The sequence below is a fragment of the Opisthocomus hoazin genome, chromosome 22 (assembly GCF_030867145.1).
Source record: "Opisthocomus hoazin isolate bOpiHoa1 chromosome 22, bOpiHoa1.hap1, whole genome shotgun sequence".
Taxonomy (NCBI): Eukaryota; Metazoa; Chordata; class Aves; order Opisthocomiformes; family Opisthocomidae; genus Opisthocomus; species Opisthocomus hoazin.
Genome location: NC_134435.1, coordinates 3,300,337 through 3,311,385, shown reverse-complemented (window position 1 = coordinate 3,311,385; position 11,049 = coordinate 3,300,337). Strand labels below are relative to the sequence as shown.

The 11,049-nt window shown below is 44.7% G+C and overlaps 1 protein-coding gene across 1 annotated transcript; it reads left to right on the top strand.

Annotated features, from left to right (window-relative positions):
• The first annotated feature begins 288 nt into the window (after positions 1–288).
• SKP1 (S-phase kinase associated protein 1) lies at positions 289–9,737 on the top strand. The gene is made up of 6 exons (XM_075441829.1): positions 289–391; positions 2,826–2,922; positions 5,414–5,487; positions 6,712–6,855; positions 7,538–7,678; positions 8,450–9,737. Exons 2-6 carry the CDS (start codon positions 2,826–2,828, stop codon positions 8,483–8,485), a joined length of 492 nt encoding a protein of 163 aa, XP_075297944.1. The 5' UTR covers positions 289–391; the 3' UTR covers positions 8,486–9,737.
• Positions 9,738–11,049: the final 1,312 nt, after the last annotated feature.

Here is an 11,049-nt window from a genome sequence, read left to right as displayed (position 1 = left end):
CCGGGCCGCTCCCCAGGCCCCGGGCCTAGGCTGTGGCGGCCCCTCAGGGCCGCGCGGAAGGGCCTCCCCCGCCCATTCTGCGGCCGCGCCGCTGCCTGAAAAACGCGACGGCGGCCGGTTCTCCCCGCCGCCTCGCTGCGTCCGCTTCCCCCCTCCCCACCCGGCGAAGGGCGGCGCGGGGCCGGTTCTTCACCGTCAGCCGCGCTCGGCGCCGTTCGGCGAGGGGGGACGGGGGGTTTGGCTCAGGCGTTCGCCGCGGGCAGCCTGGCGGTTGCGAGGCAACAGGAGGCGGGTCCTTCCCCTGCCCACTATATAAAGCCGCCGCCGCAGTTGGGCCCCGAGCGCCAGACCCGGTCAGTGCAGAGCCGGACGCCGCCGCCGCCTTCTCACGGTAAGGCCTGCGGGCTCGGGGGGTGGGAGAGGCCTCCCGGTGCCGGCGGGGTGGGGATGGGTGCCTGAGGCGTCGCTGGGGAGCCGGGCCTGGTCGTGGGGCCCGTTCGGCCCGCCTGGCGCGGCGGTGGTCGGGGCGGGCTGGGCCGTGAGCCCTTCCCGGGCAACGCGGGGCTGCAGGCTCCGGTAAATAAACCGGAGGAGGGAGGGGGGTGCGTGCCCCCGGAGCGGCTGGGGGTGCGCAGGGGTTGCCTGGGAGCGCTGGGTTCGGCGGCCGAGCTGTGCCGGCCAGGCTGGGCCCTGCGAATCGCTGTCGTTGTTCGGGTTTTGAGCGGCTCCCGACCCGTTTTGTTATTGGCGAGGGGACCTCTCGGGACCGGCCTGCTTAGTCACCCTCTCGCCTCGCTGTCCCAGGCCTGGCTGCTGCCAGAGCTGCATCTCAGCTTGCGAAAAAATGACTTTCTTTTTTTTCCTTCCAGGACGCTGTGCTCTGTGGCATAAAAATAATAAAATCTGCATGAAATCCTGGTCTGGTACCAGTGATAAAGCAGTAGATTAACTTCATTCTGCCCGATGCAGACTCTTGGCAATACCCGAGAGGCCTTGCTGAAGGCGGCTGTGGGTGATGCCGGGGTCTCGGCGCCGAGGCAGCGTCCCCGTCTTGCCGGCTCCGCTGTGCAACATTATGCAATCCTCAGCACCGGGGGCTGGCACGCTGGGACGGGCTTGTTCTTCAGTGTTCTCAGACAATCACTGCAAGAGCAGATGCCTTCCATCTCAAATGTGTGCCTTTTTTTCAGAGCCTCATTCAACCCACCAGCTCAGAACTATGTTTTAATGCGGATTTTATTTTTGTGGGTGTGTGTATATAGGTATTTGTGTCTTTGGAACAGTCATGACCATGTCCCTCCAGAACACCCATCCTAATTAGAAGTAGCGCTGTCATATAGGGTTACGTTGCTGTGTAAACATTAACTAGCTACTTGCTCTGCCAAATGGAAATTAAAGCAAGGAGGACTTCAGGCTGGTGTGAGCTGCTTAATAATGTGCTTTGGCTGGCCTCCATTGGCCTGGGTTTGTTGCAGTGCTGTCAGGCTCAGCCATGCTGATGAGCTGCAGGAGGCATTCGAAAAGGGATGATGCAAGTCTGCTTAAAGTGGTCCAGCTAATTAAATTCTGGAAGTTTAAGTGCTACTGTGAGGAACTAGCATGCACCGCTCTTAGGTTTGGGGGGAGAACGCTTGGAAACTAAGTGCAGTGAATTTGAAACTCTTTGTTTCTAGAGCTTCTCTTTACAGTGCCTCGCAGGCTGTAGTTACATGCTTTAGAGAGAGATCTTTAGGCAGGTAACTTGAGGAAAAAAAAATGAAACTGTTGGGATGGTCTGCTGCTAGCAAATATTTTGAGTAGTAAAGGAACTTATTATAACAAATCCTACTAGTTTCTTGAGAACTGATGTGTAAAATTTATGTGGCCGAGCAGTTATGTTTGTCATGTCCTTCAAGTCAGTTGGTTCAAGTGCAGCGATACCCAAACAGCCTTCGTGTGTAGCTCCAGGCAGAAGCTGTAACCTACTGAATGCTCTATCAAGTGCATTTCTTCTGGGTTTGAGTTGTTAAATATCTGGAAAGATGCATGCTTGTAAAGTTTGAGTATTCTTTTCTGCGAGCGACATCTTTGAAGCCTGCTGCTTCTATTGTAGGTCTTATCGCGGTTTGTTTGAAAAACTTTGTTAATGTGTGTGGTCATCTCAGTCTTTCGTAATGCTGACAAAGTGCTGATCCAACTTCCGACTTTGTAAGAGTGGTGCTGAAAGCCTTCCTCTAGTGGTGTATTGCTTTTTAATCTCTTCAGAAAACCAAGCACTTTTCTGAAGGAAAGCCTGTGATCCCAAGTAACCTGGGCTGCTTGACTCTGGAGCAAGGGAGGCTGGGCTAGACTCTGTCTGGAGGGGCTCCTTCCAGCCTCAATTTTGTGACTCTGTTCCAGAGGCTATCGTTTGAGAGCTGCTTTTGAGATCTGACTTGACTAAGTGAGTAGCAACTGTTTGGATTTGAAGACAAGCAGTGTTTTGGAAGTGTTCTTGAAAGTTAATTCAAGAGAAATATAGCTCTAGTGTTGCACTGTAAAAAAGAAAAAAACGCGCTATTAAGTAATAAATTTTGTGTATGTTATGCTTTTGAATTAAGAAAAAAGCTCTCTTAAATTGGTGTTAGGCTTCCTTCTCTCAATCCTTGTTTCTTAAGTGTGAGGATTATTGAATTTAGGCCTGTTGATTCAAGCAGTGAATGATCTGAGAATGCTTTAAGGGGCACTGGGCTATCTGCTGTTGGTAAGAAACAATATAAATAATAAAGGTAATGTACATCTTGGAGTCAGTTAAACCTGTAATATTTGCTGAAATTTGTGTGGAAATAACTGTCCTTCTCTTGTAGATGCCTTCAATTAAACTGCAGAGTTCGGATGGAGAAATCTTTGAAGTTGATGTTGAAATTGCAAAACAGTCTGTAACTATAAAGACTATGCTGGAAGGTAAGAGTACGAAGCCTGAGGATCGCTAGCTCGTGAGGAGATAGCAGGGTGTTCAGGGAAGCCTCTTGAACAGGAATTGTGACCAAAGGAGACAAACCGGTGCTGTGCTGAAGCAGGATTGCCGGGCCTGTGCAGCAGCTTGCTCTCATGTCAGAACAGCCGGAAGGTTGCTGTTGTAGCTTAAACTACATTTTGGGTGGGTGTGCTCTTGCAAAAAGCTTAAAGTTCAGTCCTCTTGTTAAGAGCACTTAGAGGGAGGCTAGTAAAATACAAGCACCCCACTGCCTTGCCTGCAGCCGACTTCAGTTTTGTAAAAGCTAAGCAATCAGAACATCTAATAATATTAAAACCTGAGTTTATTAAATCATACAAAGCGGTCTCATGAAAACCAGTCTTATGATGTAAATACCTTTTAAATGGGGTGGGAGATCATAAACCAATGCAATGAAGAAAGAGCTAAAGTGAAGCCTATATTGTGTGCTTATGGATGCAGTTAAATTATTTAGGGTAAATACTTAGTTCTGATCTCCTGCTGACATAAATTTGAAACAAAAGAACTTGCGGCGGGGGAGGGGAAATCTGCCAGATGGCTAGGATACAGAGCAAACTGTGTCTAATCCCTCTAGTGCAAATCCTCATTGTTTACTGGTGTTTTTCTCCAGTTTTTGGGTGTATTCATGAATTAAGGAAAAAATCTTTCTGTGGATGTAGTTAAAATGATGTTCTTGGGTATAAATCTTCATCTGGTTGTGACACCTTATGTATGAGAACAATACAAATCAGGTTGAAGTACTCCAACCGTTGAACACTTTCATTCAGTTGATAAGATGCTGTTGAACATGACTAGCAGCGTGAGCAGGAAACACAGCAGTGGGTTGGCAGACATTAGGGAGCACAGTTCTCGGTGTTCTCCTGCAGAAGCTGTGTCACTACCGGTGTTTAGTGACACCCAGGTGTTGATGAAAGGGAAGTTATGCGTGGTGAGTGTCCTAAGCTGGGCACTACAAACCAGCCTCTTGCCAGTCTTCTAGCACAGGTGAAATGTGTTTGCTGGTTAAGCATCAGTTAACAAATACACAAATCCCTGTGTGCTGGGAGCTGCAGCGGAAAGGGGAGGACCGGAGGGGTGGGGTTGTGTGGAGCATCATGAGACCACCAATGAATTATCAGTTTTCTGATGCCAGGTGAAATTGCTGTTTCAGAGGTGGTGGGGGCAACCTGAACAGGGTTTACTAAACTTGAGACATTGCTTGAATTATTTCCCCATTCTGACAGCTTTGGACCGGTCACTTCTTTACACTAGTATCTCCCACCACGTTCAAAATATGCATTTGAAGTTTCCATTAACTGGTGACAGAGGCAGTACCCTTTAATGTCAGTATTTTAGTTTCTGAATCTGTGAAGTTCGTTATTCCAAACAAAAAGTAGTACTAATTAATATCCCACTAATAATGACAGTAGTTGACTTGCTTAAACACAGAAGCACATGGTGTTTTAATTGTGCACGAATTTGATCAGGGATGATGGTGTGACAGTCATGTGTTCTTAAAAGCTGAGTTCCTCGGTGATGTAGAATTGGCTCATCTGTGCGTATAATGAGTGGAGGTCTGTAGTTAATTACAGCTAGGGTGTCATCCAACTGTTAGCCTTTGTGTAACAAAAAAAGCATGTTCTCTAATTGAAGATGGCTAATGTAGTGTTTGTTCTGTGTACTAAGTCAAAATTTTAATTGTGTTTTTTCGGTCAGTTTTTACTTCGATTCCTTAATCATATCAAGGGGACAAAGCGACAAACTTTATCCAAATCTGCCTTGAGCATGCTGACAGGCTTTTTAAAACGGGGCGTATCAGAAGCATGCTTTATAAATGCTTTTTTGTTGAAAGATTTGTGTTGCTGTCTTAGCATGCAAACTTCCTCAGCTGGCGAGAATCGGTACCAAGTGCTTCAGAGGCCAGATAACTGGCATCCCTGTGGCTACAGCATTTACTCCTCCTACAGAGGACAAAACATTGTCTTCACTTACCACAGTAAATCTGAATTCTTATTTAATAATGAATTGAATGGGAGATCTCAGTTGGAACACTTTGGTTTAACTTGTGGATTGAACTGTTGAAAGCGGTAAAAAAAAAAAAAATACAGGAATGTTTGTCTGATTCTTCAACATATCTGATTCCCAGAACGCTGAACTAGCAATTTCTGCTCTAACAGTAACTGATTGCTTAACCAATGGCTTGTTGATGCTCTCATCTGATGAGGTATTAGCTACTTAGCCTAACCTTATTATAAACTGGTGTGCATAATGCAGCCATGGCTCTGCAAAGCCTCACTGAAGCTTTCTACAAGTTTCTGATGTCACCGGTTAAAGATCCTTTGCTGCCAATCCATTCAGCCTCAGTGTTGTCAAAAGGGTGGAGAATTGGTGAAGCAGCCCGGTTCAGAGAGGAGTATGTGGTTTTGCCTGCCGATTCCTTAGTCATCTTTCCATTTTCAGATTTGGGAATGGATGATGAAGGTGATGATGACCCAGTCCCTCTTCCAAATGTTAATGCAGCTATCTTAAAAAAGGTAAGGTGCTGAAAGTGGTGGTGTTGTGTGGCAGTAGCGAAACTTGAAATTCGTGTTGGAGTTGAGTATTATGAACTATGATGTTAAAAATACTTTTCATGTGCTAGCTATAAGCTTAGCCAATTTGAGGTGCATGGACACAGGCACTGGGGGTATCTGAGAACTGGGGTGAGGCTGGCAGGCAGCTAATGGCGGACGACGTACAGGGCTGACCTGGAACAGCAGCTGGTGGCCAGACAGGCTTCTGAGGGTGTTGAAGTGGTGCCGGACATCTGTGCATGCTCGTATTTCATGGTGTTAAAGCACTGATTTTAATGGGGTTCTGTGAACTGAGGTGGCTGCTCATGAGACCCAAATGTTGGCAGAAAGGATGAAGGGAAGGCAGTGGTGAGAGGAGCTGGCAGCAGCCGTGCCTGTGTGGCATTAACAGCGCTTAAGAGACACCGGGCGTGCTCGGTCGTATTAAATTCAGTAACAGGCCATGATTATGGTTGGGTCAGGTGATAAAAGCAAAGAAGTAATAAAAGAAAAGTAGTATGTTGTCTTTTAAGATGCTCTTTGCTCTCAAGCAGAAAGTGTTGTGCCAGAATTAGCACTGGACTCTTTTGGGGTACATACAGGGTTAGGAATTAGTTCCTAGGGAACGTACACATAAATAACTTCAAACTTGTGAATTTTCTCGGGTTGTCAAAATGGAACAGGATTTTACTTGCAGTAGATGCCTACTCCTTTAATTGTCTGGATGGTGTGCTTCCCCCCCCCCCCCCCCCCCCCTTAAAAAAAGCAAGCTTTTGCCAGGTGAACTTGGTACTGTGGTGACGGTGTCCTGCTGGTAGCTATTACCACTCTACACTCTTCCCCTGTGTAGTGTTCTGACTAAGCAAACAGATTAAACATCGCAAAATGAGGTTTAGGTTTCCTTTGTACAGTCTTATGTGTGTTAGCACAGGGTTTAATAACTTCCTAACACCAGCAGCTGGCTTTTAAGATCGTAAGTAGTTAACTGGCTGCTGTCTTGGGTGGAATTCTTGAAGGCTGTTGTACTGCAGGACTGGGGATAGGTTGTTCTAAGATGCATATGTTGGGTAATGGTTCATGTTCATACAGGATTCTAATATTAATCTAGAGAAAAAGGTACAGTTCTTCTGGAATGAAGTGAAGTTATATTTGGGGCCCGATGGGAGAATCATTTGGATAAAACTTTAATATCAAAACCATAATTAGGTGATTCAGTGGTGCACCCATCACAAGGATGATCCACCTCCTCCTGAGGATGATGAGAACAAAGAAAAAAGAACAGATGACATCCCTGTGTGGGATCAAGAGTTTCTGAAGGTAGACCAAGGAACCCTTTTTGAACTTATCCTGGTAAGTGTGTTCAAGAAGTGTAAAGGCTGTGCCTGTGAAATGCGCTCGAGCTGTGCACTTGACAGAGACGGTCTCTATTGAGTAACTTTTTTGTGGGGAGGGCAAGTAGTTCTGGCAAACTGCTGGCTAAAATTGTTGAGGGTGTTAGGATGCTTGTTAGTCTAATACTGGGCATTAGATTAAACTTGCTCATTTATCAATTAATACACTTTTTTGAATATGGGGCTCTACAGCTGCCTCTGTTCTTGTGGCTCTTGAGTCTTAGTTGAGGGCTTATTACTAGAAACGGAGTTCTGGAGATCTGCGTACACACTAAAGTCTAGAAAATCTAGGTTTGACTTTTAAAATTTGTACCTTTATGTGATGCTGTGAGCCAACACCACTTATCATAGCTAGTTAACAGCACTTCAGTACTGAAGGTCTCAGATGTTCACAGGCTTCTGAAAGCTCTTTGTAAAAGGAGGAGCAGCAGGGTGTCTCTCATGGTACAAATAACTTTCCCTTCTGTTTGGCAAGTGAGTTTTAGGTGCTGTTACTTCAGGCTTCTAGCTAGGAGCTGCTTAAAGTGGAGATGATCAGTTTGCAGTTACTCTATAATTGCAGTGTAAGCGTAACTTTGGGAGTACTTCTAGAGAGGCAGAATGTTGATACGGAGGCTTTAAATTCGGAAACTCTTCTACAGGCTGCAAATTACTTGGACATCAAAGGTTTGCTTGATGTCACATGCAAGACAGTTGCAAACATGATCAAGGGGAAAACTCCAGAAGAAATTCGCAAGACATTCAATATCAAGAATGACTTCACCGAGGAGGAAGAAGCACAGGTACTTGATTTGGGTTTAATTATAATTTAGCTGTTCTTTTTGTGCTGAATTATTGGGTGATACTTCATAATTTGTGTGATGCAACTGACTTGTTAACAATAAATGTAACCTAATGCGTCAGCTCCTCTTAATTGGGTTGCTACTAGCGCAGGACCTTCCAGTGCCCCCAGTGCTTGCAGCCTGTTACCTGAAAAAGGTCAAAACAAAGCACGCTGACTTCCTAGCTCAGCTGTGTCTGGTGAGAGAGCCTGTGGGATCGCTTGGGACAGCCTGAGTGGGCTGTTCTGGAGCAGCAGTAGGAATGCTGAGGATGTGTTGCTGCGTGTGGTTAAAAGGCAAGATGCATGGATTCCCTGTCTTTAATGAACTCATCGGTCTTGGAGCTTGAACAACAAACCAACTGCAAAATGGTGGAGCTGAGAGATCAGAGCAAGAGCCGTTGTTTAAATGCCAGGCATTGAATTGTATGCTTGTTTGTCTTCAGTGTTACGGCATGAAACGAGCAATTTAGTCTTACGCTAGTCTATTTCCTTTCCTTGGTGGAAAACAATTTTGATCAAATATAGGCACGAGAAATTAATTTCTGGGTTTATATGGACAAACAGGTCAGTTTGGAAGACTGACTGTCTAATTCCAAAGTCTGCATGAAAAATTAAGGCTGCTTCCAAGTTGATGCCTTCCTTCAATAAGTAATCCTGAATGCTTATGGGAATTTACAGCTACGTTTTAGAAGTCCACTGTGACATATTAATAGTGAAAATGTTCTTTCAGGTACGTAAAGAGAACCAGTGGTGTGAAGAGAAGTGAAGCATTGTGCCTGACACTCGAACACTGTAAGGATTGTTCCAAATACTAGTTGCACTGCTCTGTTCATAATTGTTAATATTAGACAAATGCAGCAGCAAATGAAGTTGTGTTAGCAGGATATTGTTCCCTTTGCATGTGTAGTGTTTTTTTTGAGTACGGATTTAAATCTTCTGAGTTTTTACTAGTGTAATTGGATGTCTTTTTACTTTACTCTGCAGTGAATAAAACTGAACTAAGTGTGGACTCTGTATGGAAAGTAGCACTAAAGGTTGTCATTTTCATTACACTTTTAAATTGTTCAGGTCCAGTTACAGTGCTAAAGATTGACTCCATTGTAAATAAATCCACCTGTGACTTCTTCCTCAAGAAGAACAAAACACTTGTTACTTACAGGGTATTGATAGCTTCAGAAAGACAAACAAACTAGAATGTGTCTTGGGGAACTAGGTCAAGTAAAAAAAAGTTACTGGATTTCTTCCAAAAACGTCGTGGGGAAAACTAGTGTTACTTAACCATCTTGAAAGTTATAGAGCTTTCTTGTCCTGCATTAAAAAAAAAAAAAGGAAAAACTACTTGACCACTGTCTTGTCCTGTTAGTCTTGCGCTATAGCCTAGTGAAAGATGTGATGCAGAACTAAGTGAGCTCCCGACAGTTCCATTTGAATACTTCAACCATGTCTTGAAGACCTGCCTCTAGCTGGTAGCAAATGAAGAGTGTGTTGCTTCATGCACAGGGTGGGTGTGTGTTTATAACGTTACTGTTCAAAGTGGAATCTGGGTTTGACCAAAAATGACTGACATTACCAAAGTTAATATTATTGACCTGTGCATGCAATTAGTGGCTCGTTTTTAGGTGATTCTTAACAACCCTTGTGATGTAGCTCTTTAAAACATGGTTTCATGTGTCCACAGGAAATCTTAGGCCTCTGTATGTGATACTTCAGCTTGTAGAGACTTAATTATTGCATACAAAGCTAATGCAATATCAAGCTTAACTTCTTTGGACAAAGCCACTTGCAACTAGTTAAACAGTAACTGGTTTTCTGATTTTTTTTTCTTTTTTTTTTTTTTTACAGTTCCCTTATAGGGAGTAGGGGATGGTGGTGTGGTAGATCTTTGAGGTGTGCTCTTAGCTTGTATTGCATTCCATTCTCTGTATAAACCTTAGAGTAGAAGGAACCTTAATAAACATACTTATCTCATTTAAATATCAGTGTTTCACTTCTGAATTAATAAAGGGCTTTTAAACGTTTGTCTGCAAACGGTTCTAGTTATTTGAAACCAGACAGTGTTCCTGTCGCTTGTTGCCGAGTGTACAAATAATAGCACTGAGGCAGTGGTTAAGTGAAATAAAACAGATGTAAAGATTTTGTTCAATGACTAATGTGAGCCACTAGTCAGACACAGCGGGCAGCTTCTCAAGTTGGAAGTTAAATAGCGAGTAATCCCGATGGATATATTTTTTTTTTTGATGGCTTACCAGCTTTTAGGTAATCTTTGATGTAACCATTAATGAAAGCATTCAGAACTTGCTTTAGGCAGCATTTAAACCCGTGCTTTGGATGCAGCTGCTGCTCACATCTGCTTATTCATGAGGTTGCTGGGCCTGCCTTTGCTGGTGTGCATGTTATGTGGGCATGTTATGGATATTATATTGTCAGTGGGCATAAGATACTCCAGTGCTGGGCTTCGACATATGGTGGAGCCTTTCCAGCATCCTGTATTGCGAACAACACACCTCAGTTTAAAAGTGCTACTGGAGAAAATCTTTTGATAATGCTTCTTTCTGTGGCTATATTTGTAGTTTACTATTAATCTTATCCTGGATTCTCATGAGAAGTAAATCCATCTGTGTGGTTAGTGTTCCAGAACATGCTAGCTCATCCTTGGAGTGCTGTGTTGCTCGTGCAGAAGCCTACACTGTTGTTGTGTTCAATGGTAGAAGGCTATATAATTTTTTTAGGTGCTTGTCATGGGCTAGGCCCGTGTTTGTTAGCAGCCACGGCCTCAGACGATGCCTCACTGCTGCAGGACGAGGAAGAGACAAAGACATGTGGTTTGTCTTCCTCATTACCTTGCTTCTGCTTTGTTTGCTGTACCTATGTAAGACACACCTGTGGTGAGACTTGCTGACTGCTGGACCTGCTTGCCTCAACCCTAACCCTCAGTGGCCGAGTGCTGTAATGGTGGAGCTTCTGTTGGAGCTCCAGGCTTGGGCCAGCTGGCTGGAGGCCCGGCACAGCAGCATGTGGAAGGGCGGGCTAGTCCGGGTGCTCGGGGCACTGTATAGCTGCGACAGATTTCAATATTCTTAGCAGTCCTGGTAGTTAGGATTCCATACAGCTTATTTTCTCTAATTGAAATTCCCCTGTAGTACTGGCTCAGCTGTGTACTCAGAAATTCTTCAAAGGGGGAGAGACTGTCCAGTTTTCCACTGCTAAACTCGATGTGGCTGTTGAACTTGCATGGTGCTGCCTTAGACTTTATTTAAAGCCATGGCATGAGCAGGGATAGCCCTTCTTGGCTGAGGGGATTTCAGTGGGGGGGCTGGGAAGGCAGTGTCA